This window comes from Nerophis lumbriciformis, linkage group LG04 (assembly GCF_033978685.3).
Source record: "Nerophis lumbriciformis linkage group LG04, RoL_Nlum_v2.1, whole genome shotgun sequence".
NCBI lineage: Eukaryota > Metazoa > Chordata > Actinopteri > Syngnathiformes > Syngnathidae > Nerophis > Nerophis lumbriciformis.
In genome coordinates, this window is record NC_084551.2 from 14,157,501 (window position 1) to 14,176,904 (window position 19,404).

The 19,404-nt window shown below is 37.8% G+C and overlaps 2 protein-coding genes across 3 annotated transcripts in view; one reads left to right on the forward strand and one right to left on the reverse strand.

Annotated features, from left to right (window-relative positions):
• The window catches only part of fbxl4 (F-box and leucine-rich repeat protein 4), a 608,311-nt gene that overhangs the window by 551,759 nt on the left and 37,148 nt on the right, over positions 1-19,404 (reverse strand). The window lies entirely within an intron of this gene.
• Positions 2,789-5,769, forward strand: pou3f2b (POU class 3 homeobox 2b). Its single transcript, XM_061944747.2, has one exon. The coding sequence runs from the start codon at positions 2,952-2,954 to the stop codon at positions 4,077-4,079; it is 1,128 nt and encodes a 375-aa protein (XP_061800731.1). The 5' UTR covers positions 2,789-2,951; the 3' UTR covers positions 4,080-5,769.

The following is a 19,404-nucleotide window of genomic DNA, read 5'->3' on the forward strand; positions in this document are numbered from 1 at the left end:
CAACAAATTTAACATTGAGTCGCACAACCCCAAACAGTATTCTGTCCCTTAAGGTCAAATTACCAGCTCACTGTGCATGCACCACAATAAAATATTTGGAGAAAGTTGCCACTACGGTATATTCTTATCAATGAGGGACCGGAAAGGGGCTATAGGAATATGTTTGTTGTAACACTTCATATCATTCATAAAGTGTCATTTTACATTTCATAGATAAGTTTTGATTATACACCATTACTCTAATGTACTTAATGTAAATGTGACATCAATATTCCTACTAATCAGACATTAAATTACAAAAAAATGGCACAAAGTGAGGCATACATTACTCTGGCTCATCATGAGGTGGGCGTACATGAGCTAGCAGGTGCTTGTCGCTGCCATCCTTCTACAAAGAGGCAAAAAAGCTGCTTAACACTAAATGACTTTTACAACAAAAAAACAGACCTTTGTATACAATAAAGGTATAACACTACAAATGTGTCCTAGGTTTGTATATAAAAAAATACTAATAGGATAAATATTTTAAAACTTTTTTTTCTAAAATGAATTATTATTTTTTCTTGATATATTCCATTGATTAGAGCACAATAATTACAAAAACAATAATAACAAATAACTCCAGTCAGTGCCTCACTAATCATAAACCTCCATCTCACTCCATGTCACACTCCAACACCCATTTATATGTTGCAAATAAAATTAGATTTTTTTTTTTACACAAATTAGACAGCATGCATGATCTGAACACATAAATTATGCGTTAAACTATATAATTTAATTAATTTAAATAGTTTCAGTTTATTACCAATATTTCATGATTGAATCAACAGAAGGCATTGCTCATGAGGTATAATAGTGAGGGGCCATACCTCCAAAGTTTTTTTTCCAACTTTTTTGTTCATGTTGTTTGCTTCATCTCACTGGAGTGTGAGGAGCTGCTTTGAGGAGGGACATAATCTCTCTCATCTTTTTCACTTTTCTGCTCCTTTCTCCCTCTCAGGACTCTGTGCTCTTTACTCCTCCTTCCTTTATCCCAACCAGGCTTTGTCCCCACAGCAGAGAGTCTCTCTAAATAGGTCTTTAGATAGCATGCAGGGAGGGAGGGGTGAAGCAGCAACGCCACTGCTGTTGTTTCATTTTACGTCTCCCTATGGCAACCAGCAGTGGTGGGCCAGGAATGTCCCCTCTCCGGACAAAGTCCTGGTCCCTGAGGCTGACACCGGGGGGAAGACAGCTGGGACGGGATGGAGAGCCGCTCTCTCTCTCTCTCTCTCTGCTCTGGACTGGAGGCCCCAAATGGACATTAAAATGTCTCGTCATTCTTTTTTTTAATGTTTGGAAACATCATTTAACTTTTGTGTTATAATGACTGAAGACCTGAAAACAATTGAAATATTTCTAAAAGGTTCTCACAGATGGAAAACGTTAGTATTCTCATCATCACAAACTAATAAAGTGTAGTTATTTTACATGTAACAAAATAAGTTTTGTGATGAACCTAAACTTCAGTGAAAAAATATTGACATCAATGTGTCCAAACTTTTGCACCACCTATTAAAAAAATCTAAAGACTACAAAATATTTTTTTTAAAGGCTAAAAAAAGACAAATCCTGGTATTATTAGTAATTTTTTGGTACATTTGTCTAAGTACATTGCATGCTTTTTTGCTCTATTTGTCCTTTTTTACCCCGCATCTGAAGGCCAATAAAAAACAAACGGCGGGCAACAAATGGCCCTCGAGCCGCACTTTGGACACCTCTGCTGTGTAGTAGTCACACTGCAAAATCCAATGAGTTAACTTTACTTAAAAACACACGCTACGTATTGCCTTAAAACCACTAAGTAAATATAATTTGATGACATGTTTTTGTAGTGTATGTATAAGGGTTTCTAAGTAGAGTACTATTTTACTTGAAAGTGGAATATTTTAGAAATAAAGTTAGACACACCCAGCATTAGGTACAAATATTTGTTAACTGAATGAATGATTGTTAGTTTTATGAAATTACAATTGCATGACAAAATGGACTTTGATTATGTTTGTAAAGTTCAAATAAGTTACACCTTCCCAAAATGTCATTGTAATTTATTTTAATTTAAAAAAAAAAAAAAGTAAAACCTTAAAACCAGAAGTTTGTGTTATTTCAATTATCTAATACACGTGTAAAGTGCTTTTTTTTTTTGGCATGTAAAATCATTTTTTTCAATTCTTAAAATGTATAAAATTTGCATATTAAACTTTTTTGCACCAATTGAAACACAGCAATAGTGTTTACACTGGATATGTCAATTTAGGTGTTTTGTAAACAACAGTGTGTCATTATTTTCAGTGTTTGACCATAATTTATTTTTGCAAATGTTTGATACTTGATATAATAATAATAATAATTATAATAAAGGGGGAAATGCATATTGCACCGCACAAATACATCATCACAAATGTTTAACGTGCTCCATAGACCGCAGATTTATTGCATTCTCTAAGGCTGCAATTAACGATGAATAAATTCAGGTTTTATAAGAACGTTTAATATGCAGATGATAACAATTAGTAGCATCAATCAATAAAGCCGTGATATGGTTGTTTCCGTGTACATCTTCAGCCATGACAGTCGGTGATAATCCAAATAAATCAACTATCTTACAGTCTCTCCGCCGAAGCCGCCGCCGCCGCCGCTTCCCTCCATGCCGCACTCCATCACTCCTTTCCTCCCAGCCTCCAATCGAGAGAAGACTCCCCGCAGCCAATGGGCTCGCCGTCGCCCCTGGCAACCACGTCCATCACTCCCGCTCCGCCCAATGAGCGCGGGGCGAGGGGGCGGGGCCAGTCCAGGTGCGCTCCGGACGCTCGCCCTGGCAAAGCGCCCGGGAGCCTCCTGTCGGCAGGAGATGATCCGTCAAATGCGAGCTTCTCCCGATAAGAGCAAGCAGTCCGGCTCCGAGCGTCATGGCGACCGCAGCGTCTAACCACTACAGCCTCCTCACCTCCAGCGCCTCCATCGTGCACTCGGAGCCCGGCGCCATGCAGCAAGCCGCGGCGTACCGGGACGCGCAGAGCCTGTTGCAGAGCGACTACCCGCTGCAGAGCAACGGCCACGCGCTGAGCCACGCGCACCAGTGGATTACCGCGCTCTCGTCCCACGGCGAGGCGGCGCCGTGGTCCACCAGCCCGCTCGGCGCGGACCAGGACATCAAGCCCTCCGTGCAGGGCGCCCGGGACGACATGCACGGCAACTCCGGCGGCAACCTGCAGCAGCACCAGACGCGGCCGTCGCACCTGGTGCACCAGAACCACCACGACGCGCGGGCGTGGAGGACCCCCACCGCCGCGGCGCCGCCGGCGGCGCACATCCAGAGCATGGCGACCACGAACGGCCAGAGTCTACTCTACTCGCAGCCCAGCTTCGGCGTCAACGGGCTGGGGCTGCACCACCACACCCTGCGCGACCCCCACGAAGACCCCCACCACAGCCCGCACCTGAGCGAGCACCAGCAGCACCAGCACCGGCCGCAGAGCCACCACGACCACTCGGACGAGGACACGCCGACCTCGGACGACCTGGAGCAGTTCGCCAAGCAGTTCAAGCAGCGGCGGATCAAGCTGGGCTTCACGCAGGCGGACGTGGGGCTGGCCCTGGGGACCCTGTACGGCAACGTCTTCTCGCAGACCACCATCTGCAGGTTCGAGGCCCTGCAGCTCAGCTTCAAGAACATGTGCAAGCTGAAGCCTCTGTTGAACAAGTGGCTGGAGGAGGCGGACTCCACCTCGGGCAGCCCCACCAGCCTGGACAAGATCGCCGCGCAGGGCCGGAAACGGAAAAAACGGACCTCGATCGAGGTGAGCGTCAAGGGGGCTTTGGAGAGCCATTTTTTGAAGTGCCCCAAACCTGCCGCGTCGGAAATAATCAGCCTGGCGGACAGTCTGCACCTGGAGAAAGAAGTGGTGAGGGTTTGGTTTTGTAACAGGAGACAGAAGGAGAAGCGCATGACGCCTCCCGGCGGAGCTCTGCCGGGCGGCGAGGACGTGTACGGGGACACGCCGCCCCACCACGGGGTCCAGACCCCGGTTCAATAAACTCGGATTTTTGCCTCTTTATTTATATACGAATCACTTCATAGTGTTTTATGTACCATAGACTTGCAGCGAGGAGGAGAGCTGCGCCTTCTTCTTCTTCTTCTTCTTCTTCTTCTTCTTCGTCTTCTAGAAGAACATGTTTGTGTTTCTGAGGAGACCCAGCCCAGCACTGTGAGTCCAGGGTGCAGACACTATTGTGTCGTGCAGGAAACAACGCAGCAGAATGGCTTCCAGATATATACACACATATATGAATACATACATATATGTGTGTATATATGCTGATTCCTGGTGTTGTCTGCAGAGATGCTTGCTGGTTGCTAAAATCTGCTTTCATTGTATTGCTCTTATTTATTCCGAGGTGGAAGATTCCATTAAGAAAACAAACAAATACCATCATTATTAATATTATTATTATTATTAGCAGGAGTACAATTCAAATTATGATGATAAGGTCCACCAAAAAAACATTATTTTATTATACTTTTTTTTTATTTGAGGGCACTAACATGAAGGATGGGTTTATTATAGGGATTTATGTCACCAACATTTTTTTTTTTGGATCCGCTTTTGTAAATATTGTATAACTTTAAAAGTCATGGTTCCGTCTTTTTTTCCTCTCTCTCTTCTCTCTCACTGGGGCACTTTTTGAATGAATATTCCAGAATTTTTGTTAAAAATCCTTCATAATCTACCTGCTGCCTTGTATCTGTGTTGTTATTTAACCCTCATTTCCTATCCCGGGAATATATTGTTCATTTGCATTTAATTATATTATTATTATTATGATTTGTTTAGGTCATGTACATTTACAGTTAAATGGTGTACATTTTCTCGGGGTGTTTTGTTTGGCCGCGGATTTGTCACCACAAATTGTACATTTATTTGACATTTAAAACCTCCTGAGCCCTCAAAGGTAAAACTTTGAAACGTGAAATAATGGCGTTAAAAATTGTGAAGATTCCAAAAATACAGCATTTGATCAAAAGTATTATTAAATTATTATTGCATTATTATTAATAATATTGTTTGCGAGGTCGTTGCCATATAGTTTATTTCAGCCGAATTGTCTCTCCTTGTTTTTTTTATTTGTCATCATTTTTCACCATTTTATTTCATATGTTTGTTGTTTATTTGTAATTCATTATGATTGTCAAGATTATCAAGGTGATGGATATTATTGTTGTTTACATTTGTATTTCAACGACAGCTAAATGTATAAACATCTTTGTTTTAATTCCCTATAGATTACCTTTTTTATGCAAACAATTCCAGCATTTTTGAGGGATTAAATAATTTTCCCTTTATAGAAAACAATATTTCTTCAGTAGCTTTAATCGATTCATGCAACTCCAAATTATCTGGTACAATTCTTTTTTTTCTTTCTTTAACAATCCAGCAATGTTTACGTTTTATTTTCTGGATCATATACTGTACATTTTGTTTTGTTGGTAAATATTTTAGATCATGTTGGATGAAATGATGTTTCATCACAAAAGACTTGCACATTTTTAAAGATGGGGTTGCTATTAAACAGCTTTTTTTCCAACGTTGAGGCTATGAATGTGTTTTTAAATTAAAACTCATATAGCTCACCTTGGAAATCTAGGTTGTTTTTATTTGTGTAGCATGTTGCTTTTAAATCATGCAACTTTATCACAGAAATGCTGTTTTAACGACCGTTTTGCTATTAACTTAAGTGACTAACAATGACGTATGTAGACATAACTTGCAGAAAAAAACTATTAGAAATAAATTATTTAGGAAATGTTTTGTAAATCACTTGAATTAACTCAAAATAGTATTGTTGACTTTACTTTTAACTAAATAATGATAATATTTTTTATTTAATGATAACATTTTCAAACATGTGCTGCCTTTTTTATGAAAGAAACTATCTTTAATTTTATTACTGTAGTTAAAATAATTAACATAATAGATCGCCTTAGGTGCCTAAACGCAGCTTCCATATAATAGCAACACAATTACAAACTGAATAGTGTTTAATGGACTTATTAAACAAAATAATTGTCTGTAAAAAGTAAAAATGTTTTCTTTTATTTAGTAATATTAATAGTGTTTTTCTAAACAAAACGAAATTCTTCAAAATGGGAAAGTTACAAATTACCCCAGCTATTCTCCATTCCAGTGTGTAAACGCTATTACATTACAGTGTGGTATACTGTACATATCTCGTGTATGTGTATGTATAAAAAATATGTACTGCACATATAAGTCGACTATGTTGTGCCCTGGTATGCAAAAAGTACACCCAATTAATATTGCGTCATTTTAATTACAGCTTTCTTATTATTTAGGGGATATTTCCCTTTTTTTTTTTCATTGAAGTGCTGTACCAGTTAGTGCTTTAGTGCCATTCAGCGGTAGCAGATGGGATTGCTATTTTAAACATCACTTTACCTGCAATTGTGTGATGTAAGAAACATAAATTAATATTCGTATATTAAAACTGTACTACATATAAACTAGAATGATTATGGAAACAATACTGTAACATTATATATATATATATATATATATATATATATATATATATATATATATATATATATATATATACTGTATATATATGTATGTATGTATATATATATATACACACATATGTATATATATATATGTATGTATATATATATATATACACATATGTATATTTTTGTGTATATATACATATACAGATTTATATATATGTGTGTATATATACATATACAGATGTGTATGTATATATATATATATATATATATATATATATATATATATATATATATATATATATACACATACACATATGTATACATACATATATACATATGTATATACATATATATATATATATGTATATATGTATATATATATATATATATATATATATATATATATATATATATATATATATATATATATATATATATATATACACACATACACATATGTATATATACATATATGCATATATATGTATATATATATATATATATATATACATATATATATATATATATATATATATATATATATATATATATTTATATATATATATATATATATATATATATATGTGTGTATGTATGTGTTTGTCATGTTCATTAAATGTTATTGCAGAAAACGAAATCTCACTAAATGAAAATGTGACACTCAAAATGTACTCAAAAGATTATATTTTACATGAATGTTATTTTTTATATTGAACTATTTATTTATAAATATTCAATACATGAGTGTTATCACAAACAGGCTGTGTTTTATCACGTGACAATGACTGTAGAGGTTCTTGAAACTGCAAAGCACTCTGGGTAATGTGAATACTCTTATCTTTTTAACCAACAACTGGCCAGTACTTTATAAAGTTGTCCACTAGAGACGCACTGTAACGTACCCGCTTCCAAAATACATTAACATTGGAGGCGAGTGTCAGACTTTTTTTTTCTTTTTTTTTTCTTTTTTTTGGTTCCAGCTTCTTCACTCTTGGCACTTCCTGCTTCTCTCAGCTGTTGCTCGTTGTAAACTGATTATGGTTGTTGGCGCTGGCTGCCATCAAACGGAATATTCGCCTTTTGCCAAAAGACATGTTGACAATTCAAGGTAAGACAAGACAATGAAATTAACACCAGCTTCCCTGTTTTTTTTTTTCTGGTCACAACGGAATTCCATCCATCCATGTTTACCGCTTGTCCCTTTTCGCGGTCGCGGTGGGTGCTGGAGCCTATCCCAGCTGCATTCGGGCGGAAGGCGAGTCACCATTGAAATGTTTATTTTTCTTCACCTCATTGAAACAAATTGTTGTCAAAATAGGGAATAAAAACAGATTTAGGAAGAAAATACATCGGTAAAGGCTTTTTTTTTTTACTTTAATGCTAAGACCTGATTATTACAGATATATTTATACTGTTTGTAAACATTGATGACGTTGGCGTGGATGCACGTGCATTTAGGTCCCGGAAGTTGCTGTTTTTCAAAATAAGCACAAGGTGCTTATGACAGATATAGCACTTTGAACAGATCAAAGGTCAATTCACATTAAAATAATACCCATTTTTCAAATCCTGAAGTCAAATTGTGTTTAATTAAAACACAATATTTTTTAATACTATAACTATTGAAAAATAGTTATAGTATATACCAGGGGTCATGAACCTTTTTGTCTGAGAGAGCCATGAAAGCCAAATATTTTAAAATGTATTTCCGTGAGAGCCATATAATATTTTTTAACACTGAATACAACTAAATGTGCGCATTTTTAAGTAAGACCAACATTTTTACAGTATAATAAGTCTCTTATTCTTTTTAATAACATTGTTATTCTGAAGCTAACCAATGATAAATAAAATACTTCTTACCGTTGCGACTTATTGAACAGGTGCGGTAGAAATCGGATGAATGGTTTAAATGCATGAGAATGTTTCATATTTTGAACGTTATTTTTAACACTGTGATTACCAGCGGAATTATTCATTACTTATCATGTTAAGCAATGTCAGCTAAGATTGATCTGAGAGCCAGATGCAGTCATCAAAAGAGCCACATCTGGCTCTCGAGCCATAGGTTCCCTACCCCTGGTATATACTGTAAAAAGTTGGTGGGATGATGAACGTTGCGTACCTTCCGCCCTGTGACATTGTTGTTCCCTGCAGCTAATTACACTCACCACACTTAAGCACACCAATGCGTGAGCGCGTTCATTTGTAAACGAGTTAGCGGTTAATTAGAACTTCGCACGAACTTTGCCGATCGGTGGAGCGAAACATGTCGCCCCATCAGTGCGTTATTATTCCGGCTATAATTGCTCGACATGCTCATCCCTCAGCAAGGCCGCCGGTGTCTCCAGCGCAAGAGAGACACTGGTCAAGTTCAACCAATCACAGCAGTCCTCTAATATTATTTGTGAACAAATGAAATTATGATTTACAAGCTGTAACCCAAACAAAACATTCAACTGACATAAAGGTGTCCTTCCTGCAGTCAGGGCGATGGGGAGGTGCGGCAGCTAGAGAAAAATAAAGAAAACATTTTTTTTAGCCTGCTCAGCGGTAATGAGTCTACCGAGAGCAGAAAACAAAATAGGCATTGAGGGAAAGCGTTTACATAAAATATTGACATTTTAGTGCAATACTAGTATTCCATAGTAGTAGTTCATACTATTGATGAACTACAACTGCTAGTGATGAAGTAGTTTCGTATCAGTTATGTTCATTCTTCTGACTGTGCATTGAGTATTGACATTTTAAAATGTATATTAAAAAAATGATATTATTTCATCAGGGATCGTTTTTCAAAGCTCCTTTTAATGTTAAATGTAAGTTTTAGCAGTGCACAATTTAGGGGTAACGTGACCAAGTCCTAATCTCAAGCAGTAAAAAGTTGCAGCTATCGTATATTTTAGAAATTGAGTAAACTATCTAGTTCAGTGGTTCTCAAACTTTTTTCACCAAGTACCACCTCAGAAAACACTTGGCTCTGCAAGTACCACCATAATGACCAACATTAAAATGCAGTAGCTTAGTAGGCTTAAGTATTCATTAAAAACAAAGCAGACGTTTTATTTAACAAGTATATTTAACATTTTTGGCCAATGTAACATTACAGAACAGTAACACTGTGTTTGAATGTAGGAACATAAAACACTGCACTTTCATCAAATTATTCTTTGATGTACCACTAGTTGAAGCCCACGTACCACTATCACTAACTGGATTAATTTATTAATATTATTATCGTTATTATTATTATTACATGATTAGAATAATTAAGTCATTGGATTAAACACACTTTATAACCTCAATGCGTATTTTAGGGGAATTAGATGAAATAAACAACAATTGTTCTGCTTGCCATAACCTTCATTGTTTATTTTCAATAAATGCTTATCCTCTCCATTGAAATTACACTCTAAACATGTGTGCATTAACAAAATTTAAAAAGTCTATGCTGTTCGCCTCCACACAGATCACAGCACCCACACACCGCCACTTTCATTTGCTGTCTATCGCAGCGGCCGTTAGGAAACTATGTCCGCATATTTAAAGTTCTGGACACTCCGTGGACTCTGCATTTTATAAATCTTTATTAATTACACCCATTATACGATTAATCGAAACAACCAATATAAATTAAAGCTTTCTTGTAATCTATTTATCTTAAACATTGTTGCCGTTATGATACATAATCAACAGATAAGTCGACATATCATTACAATTAATTGTAGAATTAACATAATAATACATTTAAAAAATGTTTTTAATGTTTATATATATATTTGTTTCTAAATATAATGGTAACTAAAAATTAATTGAAATATCTTGTAATGCATCATGGCTAAAATCGGTCAAACCCCAAAAAGAAAAAGCGTTTTATTGACATTTCCACTTTTTCTCATTATTTTCAGCCTTTCCCCATTTTTGGCAGTTATTAATAATTTGATATTTTAGATCGGGGGCCACATGGAGAAAAATCTACTCCCAAGTGGGCCTGACTGGTAAAATCACGGCACGGTAACTTACAAATAAAGACAACTTCAGATTGTTTTCTTTGTTTAAAAATAGAACAACCACATTCAGAAAATGTTCCTATCATAATGTTGGGTTTTTCTTTTACACTTACATGTTGCGGTTAATAGTTTTCTATCTTTATTTGTCGTTATTTATACTTTCTGAATAAATTATGTGATAATGTTCATCAGTCAACTCATCGGTGTTAATTTTCAATCTATCAAGATAAAAAAATAATATCAAAATCTAATTAAAGGATGTTATTTATGTAGTTTGATCATTTTCCTCGACTGGTGCACTCATGTGTTGTTGGGTTTTTTTTTACATATGTAGTATCATCGACAAAGATACAAAGAATTGCTATTGCAACATCTAGTGGACACATTTAGAACAGCAGTTTCTTTCATTCCAAAATTTCGGCTCATTTTTATACTTGGCAAACTCATCCCGCGGGCCGGATAAAACGTTTGACACTCCTGCTTTAGAATGTGGCACAGGTTATCAAAACCATGCTGCATGCTGCAAATGGTCACACCTTGGGCACCCGTGCCTACAGCGGTGCCTTTAGGAATGCTGGACTCCCATTTTAAAAAAAAAAAAAAAAAAAAACCATCCCGGTGGGTAGCTTTTTTCACCGCAATCCACTGACAGGGAGGGAACCTTGGAATTGTCCTTTTTCCTCCCCCTATGCAGCGCCTCTGTCTGCACACTATGGTATCGCAAGTCTAACTACCTTTGCAGCTAATAAAACGGTTTGATTTTTGTACGAAACGCAGCACCCTGCAGCTATATGACCCAACCAGTGTGTTACAATATTAAGACGACTATCTGTACCTCAGTGGCGACATTTTCATTTTGTTCCCAAACAGTGCAAAATGAATTCGATTCAGACACGTGGTCTTGGCTGTGAGAGACCCCAGGAGTCACATTTAGATGAGTATCACACGCAGCCTAATGCGTGATGGCATGTGGACACGGTGACTCTGAGCGCAGCATGTCTGTCAAAAACAGATTGTCTTAGTATTTGCAATATTGATGTTCAATGGAGAGCTTACCAAACTTTAAAAGTACTGTAAATGGTCATAAAAACTGAAAAGGTACAGTACATCTTTAAGAAAAATTATCAATCTATAAAATCCAGACGATAATCTCATACAGTAAACTCACATTAATACAATGCTAATAACTGAAAATGTCCACTGACTGGCCAAAAGTGAAGGGATGAAGTTTGGTGAAACATTAGCTGGTTTGAAGAATCTGGATATGCACTACACACAGTGTTTTTTCCCGATCTTTATTGAACCATGGTACATATACTAAACATTAGAAAAACCTTGCATTACCAATCGTGGAATGACGTGTTTTGTTGTATAAAACATGTGGTAATTGTGTACCTTCTGGTATCTAGTGGAAGAACACTTAACTATTTGCCCATCACTGGCATGTATGGATTAGCAAAGATACATTATTTTTTTTAAAGATTTGGGCCAATTAAAGGGGCCCTATTGTGCAAAATCAACTTTTCTAACCTGATGGTATCCGCTTATGTGTATTTGGGATCTGCATAAGTCCTGAAAATGTGAAATCAAACGGAGGAATTGCAGATATATTTATAAACCAATCTTAGCTTCCTTTCTACTTTCTCTAAACGGTCCATTTGGAATTTGTCTGTCCTGTGGTGTTTTTCAAACCTGTGACGTCTGCGGATATCCTTATACATGGTAAAGGCTTACCCAAAGTTATTTGCGTGAGTCCGCTATTTTATTTAATGTTCAAGAATTTGTAGTGAGGACGACAGAATGCTCATGGTCTGACAGAAGACCGAAAATGCTCTGTTGTTGTTTGTTTTAACTAGCTCAAGTGACTACAAAAATTTTCAACCTCATCTGAAGTAAGAAAGTGCCTTACTTTGAACTTTTATGATTTGTTGCAATGCACCTTCAACTCGGAATAAGTCTCTTTGTGTGTGCAAAGCACTTCAAAGAGTCCTGCTTCAGAAACCTGCTCCAAAATAAAGATGGATTTTCCAATAAACTACTTTTAATGCCAGGCTCGCTGGCTACTATTTATGGCAATGGAGGAGACAATGAAACGGTAAGTAATAACAGTAGGTTAGAAATGTGTTAAAGATACTTTAGTAACGTTAGCTCGATTTGTTGTGCAGCTAGCTTAGCCTTATAATGTAAGACAGCTGCATCACTGTCCTCCGGCAAAATAAAGAATGATTTTCCTAAAAACTAGTTTTAATTTGATCAGTGCCTACAAAAGTTGTACGGTATACCAGTAATAATAAAGTACCGCAGTACTAATACATTAAAAACGGTACTATACTGCTTCTAGAAAATACCGGTAAAATTTTTTACGGGCATGACGTCGTCCCATTGCTAGTAAAATGAGCAAGAGGCGCATGTTAGACAACGCATGTTAGGCAACGCATTCGCACGGTGTACTTACAAGCAGACAAACTGTGGAGACATAAGAGGAAGAATGGAGGTATTTTGACTTAAACAACTATAAAAGTGAAGCGCCACTCTGGAAGTGGTGTTTTGAACATGGCTAGCTCGCAGCTAACATCCATCCGCAGTTGGCAGTGCTCTAGCTACTTCTAAATCACTAATCATTACTTCCGTGGTGACAAGTAAACTATATTTCATTATCCCTGCAGATCGAGGAATAGCTAAACATGCTTCACTACGCACCGAATGAGAATACAATAGCTCACCGCTAACAGCAAGCTAACGCTCCTGAATGTAGACAAATGCCATCGGTGGATCCACGCAGACACCGACGTAACAATACCAAGTACAAGTACAAGAGCCGTATACTACAATGATTACATCAATATTTTTTGTGATCTCAAAATCTTTTGTGATTTTTTTATTGTTTATGAATTAAGGAAATTATGTCCCTGGAGACAGGATAACTTTAAGTATGACCAATGTATGACCCTGTAACTACTTGCTATTGGATACCAAAATGTGTAATATTAGCCAAAACATATGTAAATTATCCAAACAACAGACAAATAAGTGATTTTTACATTTTAACAGAAGTGTAGATAGAACATGATAAAAATAAAAAGTAAGCAGATATTAACAGTAAATGAACAAGTAGATTAATAATCAATTTTTTACCATTTGTCCCTTATACTTTTGACAAAACAATACAATGGGAAATTACACAATATGTTACTCCTTACGTTAGTAGCCACATTTGGAGCCTTAGTTTGCTTACTAACAACTAAAAGAGAAGTTTTGTAGTGTGTTCACTATCTTATTTAATGCTAAAATTGTTCTTCGATTGCAATAAGAAACATATGTTTAATGTACCATAAGATTTTTAGTTAAAATAACAATGACATTTTGTTTGTGGTCCCCTTTATTTTGAAAAGTAGTGAAAAGTATCGAAATACATTTTGGAACCGGTACCAAAATATTGGTATCAATTAATCCTAGTATGTTTGAAAATGGATGAGTAAGTTATATAATCCGTTATTATGTTCGCGATGTCGCACGTAACACAGCTAATACCCTCTAGCTTGTGTTTACAACTCGAAGAAGCCAATCAGCGGAGTTATTTATGTGATATGGAATAGAAAAGCCTGTTATTGTCAAAATACACATGTGTATGGATTTCTAGGGGGCGCTATTTTTTCAATGTGTTGTAAGTATTATATCCCGCCCCCTTATGGATTTTAGCACGTAATGACGTAACTACAACGATACGTAACTCACACTCCTGCATTAGCAATGTGTGTTGTCAGCTAATGAGTTAATTTGTGTAGCTAATGTTAGCAATCATTGAAAGTATACATTTAATGTGAGTGTGAATGCTTGTCTGTGTAGCTGTGATAAGGTGGCGACTTTTCCAGGGTGTACCCCGCCTTCCACCCGAGTGCAGCTGGGATAGGCTCCAGGCCCCCCTGCCACCCCAAAAGGGACAAGCGGTAGAAAATGGATGGACATGTCCTATTAAACCCGGGTTTCTTAACCATAGGGCCGCCAAAAATGTGTTTCTCAGCTGTGGTCTGTATGGCGGTACTCTTTTGTAATACACTTTTACACCACTTGAGGCATTAATGACAATATCAAACAAACAGAATAACTCTTGAGCTAAAGTCATAGAGAAGTTTATGAAATGCAAAAATTATGACTAAAGTGGTCAAGCTGTATTTTATTTTGCACTTAAGTCTTATTGGCAGTTTATTTAGGAAACGTTTTATTATCTATTATTAATTGTGTTAGAATGTCTTTATTTTGGTACTGTGTAATTGTATGTAAATCAATAAGTCATTTTCTTTTTTTCAGTATATTTGATTAGTATTTATTTTGTGTGTTGATGCTAATTTTTGTGACTAACACATGCTCTCATATCATTTGACAAGGTTTATCCTGTTAAACTGTAAGTAGGGTTAGACATAAACATTGAATACGATTAAAATCAAGAGTAAGATTAAAGCTGCAAGCAGCGATGGACGGGACCTACTTTGACGGCACATAAAATCCAAACCGGAGCAGTAATTAAAACTCTTTGGTCAACTTTTAATCACAAGGGTTCAATCTCTCTCCTGTGCTAGTTTGAAGCCGACACGACAAACGCGCTCAGAGGAGATAATGTTTGAAAAAAGGTGACCGGTTTTTACAAAACTATTGTTTTGAAGGTGGAATTGCAAACTTCCTGTTGATTTTTGCTGGGGGTTGTCAATATATGAAATGTAGGTATAAGTGAGACCTACATGTCTCTAAGACATTCGTACTGGAAGTTACAGGCAGTTTTGTCTGAGTTTTCTTCCTAGGAGCAGTTGTGTCTGTGTTTTCTTCCTAGGGGGCGCTAGAGCACAATTTTGAGTTTTGGGGTTGGGTTTTTTTATTAGATTGCAATTTTTGCCAGTCTTGATGTGTGTGTCCAGTTTGGTGAGTTTTTAAGCATGTTAAAAGGTTCAAATTACAGATCAAAGAGACAAAAGTGACTGTTTTTACTAAAAGTTTGTATTGAAGGGGGAATTGCCAACTTTCTGTTGATTTTTGCTGAAGGATGTCAATGTATGAAATCTAGGTCTAAGTCAGACCTACATAGAGGTTTTTGTTTTATGTCTCTACGACATTCTTACCAGACGTTACAAGCAGTTTTGTGTGTGTTTTTTCCTAGGGGGCGGGCGCTAGAGCTCAATTTTGAGTTTTGGGGTTTGGTTTTTTTATTAGATGGCAATTTTCGCTAGTCCTGATGTGTGTGTCAAATATGGTGAGTTTTGAAGCATGTTAAGGGGGTCAAATTACAGCTCAAAGAGGCGGCGGAATAATAATAATAAAACACACGAAATACAATACAAAGGGTCCTCTGTCCCAAAGGGACATTGCGATCCCTAATTACTCATTCAGTGTTGATATTTGAGTGGAAACCTGTAGTAGAAAAGTCGGGCACCGAGGTCAAAAAGGTTAAAAACCCCACAAGTTTACCGATGGTGTTCTTGTTATAGTTTGAGGTTTAGAAAAAGTAAATGGTAAATAGGTTATACTTGTATAGCGCTTTTCTACCTTCAAGGTACTCAAAGCGCTGTGACACTATTTCCACATTCACCCGTTCATTTCTACATTCCCCCCTTCACACACACATTCACACACTGATGGTGGGAGCTGCCATGCAAGGCCCTATCCATGACCCATCAGGAGCAAGGGTGAAGTGTCTTGCTCAAGTACACAACGGACGTCACTAGGATGATGGAAGCTGCGGATCGAACCCTCAAATTGCTGGCATGGCCGCTCTACCAACCGAGCCACACCGTCCCTTGTAACTGTGAACAAGTTGTAAACAATTGCTTTAAAGGCCTACTGAAACCCACTACTACCGACCACGCAGTTTGATAGTTTATACGGGGCGGCATGGCGTAGTGGGTAGAGCAACCGTGCCAGAAACCTGAGGGTTGCAGGTTCGCTCCCCGCCTCTTACCATCCAAAAATCGCTGCCGTTGTGTCCTTGGGCGGGACACTTCACCCTTTGCCCCCGGTGCCACTCACACCGGTGAATTGAATGATGAATGATAGGTGGTGGTCGGAGGGGCCGTTGGCGCAAATTGCAGCCACGCTTCCGTCAGTCTACCCCAGGGCAGCTGTGGCTATGAAAGTAGCTTACCACCACCAGGTGTGAATGACTGATGGGTTCTACATGTAAAGCGACTTTGGGTACTTAGAAAAGCGCTATATAAATCCCAGTTATTATTATTATTATTATTATTATATATCAATGATGAAATCTTAACATTGCAACACATGCCAATACAGCCGGGTTAGCTTACTAAAGTGCAATTTAAAATTTTGCGCGAAATATCCTGCTGAAAACCTGCGCGTGACGTCACGGATTGTAGAGGACATTTTGGGACAGCATGGTGGCCAGCTATTAAGTCGTCTGTTTTCATCGCAAAATTCCACAGTATTCTGGACATCTGTGTTGGTGAATCTTTTGCAATTTGTTCAATGAACAATGGAGACAGCAACGAAGAAAGCTGTAGGTGGGAAGCGGTGTATTGCGGCAGGTGTTGTGCCGGATAACGCACCCCCGCCGTAGAATGCACCCCCTGACTGGTGTGCCGGATAACACAGCCGGTGTTTCATTGTTTACATTCCCGAAAGATGACAGTCAAGCTTTACCATTGGCCTGTGGAGAACTGGGACAACAGAGACTCCTACCAGGAGGACTTTGAGTTGGATGCGCAGACACGGTACCGTGAGCACACATGCAGCTGCGGCTTCCAAACATTTGATCGCTTGCCCATACGTGCGTGCCGCTATGTGCATGTCACGTACGTAACTTTGGGGACTTTGGGGAAATATATGTGCTGTATGAACTTTGGGGAGGTGAACGGTACTTTGGGCTGTGGGATTGAGTGTGTTGTGCAGGTGTTTGAGTTGTATTGGCGGGTTATATGGACGGGAGGGGGGAGGTGTTTGTTATGTGGGATTAATTTGTGGCATATTAAATATAAGCCTGGTTGTGTTGTGGCTAATAGAGTATATATATGTCTTGTGTTTATTTACTGTTTAGTCATTCCCAGCTGAATATCAGGTCCCACCCGCCTCTCACAGCATCTTCCCTATCTGAATCGCTCCCACTGCCCTCTAGTCCTTCACTCTCACTTTCCTCATCCACGAATCTTTCATCCTCGCTCAAATTAATGGGGAAATCGTCGCTTTCTCGGTCCGAATCGCTCTCGCTGCTGGTGGCCATGACTGTAAACAATGTGCGGATGGGAGGAGCTCCACAACCTGTGACGTCACGCTACTCGTCTGCTACTTCCGGTACAGGCAAGGCTTTTTTATCAGCGATCAAAAGTTGCGAACTTTATCGTCGATGTTCTCTACTAAATCCTTTCAGCAAAAATATGGCAATATTGCGAAATGATCAAGTATGACACATAGAATGGACCTGCTATACCCGTTTAAATAAGAAAATCGCATTTCAGTAGGCCTTTAAGTCGAACAGGAAATAGTCAGAGATAAACGTGCTTTAAGTAAATGCTCATTATATGTTAATGGCAGTTTAGCAAGCAATCACTCACACGGCACAAAAGAACAGGGGGTCTTCAACTCGTACCACTAACTCACTCACAATCAACACAAACACACGGCATGCTGGGAAGCCTAAGCGTACACCTAACCCAACATGCTACAATACAATACGGCACGATTAAAAAAAAAAAAGTCAAACCTAGACAAAGAAAAATGTGACTGCTTGTTGAGGTGTCATTGGTGCGAGATGATAAGGATCATGTCAACAAAAACATTATGGAAAAGAGGAGGTCAAAGACAGCCGGTGAACAATTTAGAAGGAAGAAGCAAATACATAACAGAAACACGCCCGAGATAAATATATGGCGCTAAGTTATCACTTACATATAAATGATTATGGAATGAAAGTGATCAAATAACAGGGGTGCCTTAAAGTGGAATATGCTGATTAAAGCTACAATAATGTATTTTCTCAGTGAAAAATCACAAACACCCCAACGGACTTAAATACTGTTGACCATTTCTAAATGTTTAAAAATGTGTATGATTTTCATCATGGACGTGCAGCAACATGTATGTCAACACAGGCTGCGGGGGTCGTTTTCAGCACTGCGTTAAATCAACGTTCAAAGTAGGCGTTAATCCCAGGTGATGCAGTAAATGTAATTAAAGTAGTATCAATCAAATCAAAACTTCATTTATGTATCATAAGTTGAAACACAAAGTGCTTCACACCAATTTAAAATAAAAAAAAAAGAAAACACACAGACTTGGCTTTGCACTAAGGATTGATTGCCACCTTTGAAGCATCCACACTAGCGAATTTGTCTTATTATTAAATAATATATATTTTCTAATGTATTACAATAAAATAAATATGAATAATACATACAAATATAAAATAGTAATAATAATAGGAGTAATAATATAAATACATTTAATAACAAGTATAAACATTTTGAACATTAGAAACGTTTTAAAAATAAATAAATAAATGATAAATGGGTTATACTTGTATAACGCTTTTCTACCTTCAAGGTACTCAAAGCGCTTTGACAGTATTACCACATTCACCCATTCACACACTGATGGCGGGAGCTGCCATGCAAGGCGCTAACCAGCAGCCATCAGGAGCAAGGGGAAATAATAATAATAATAGTTAAAAACTTACAAAAATATATCAATTACTTCTCAGCAAATATGTGCGAACACGTTCTTAAGAATACTGCCATTGACAGAAGGAGCAAAGGCTTAACTCTGCCACAATCACCTACTGCAGGGCTGTCAAACTCATTTTAATTGAGGGCCATATCGCAGTTA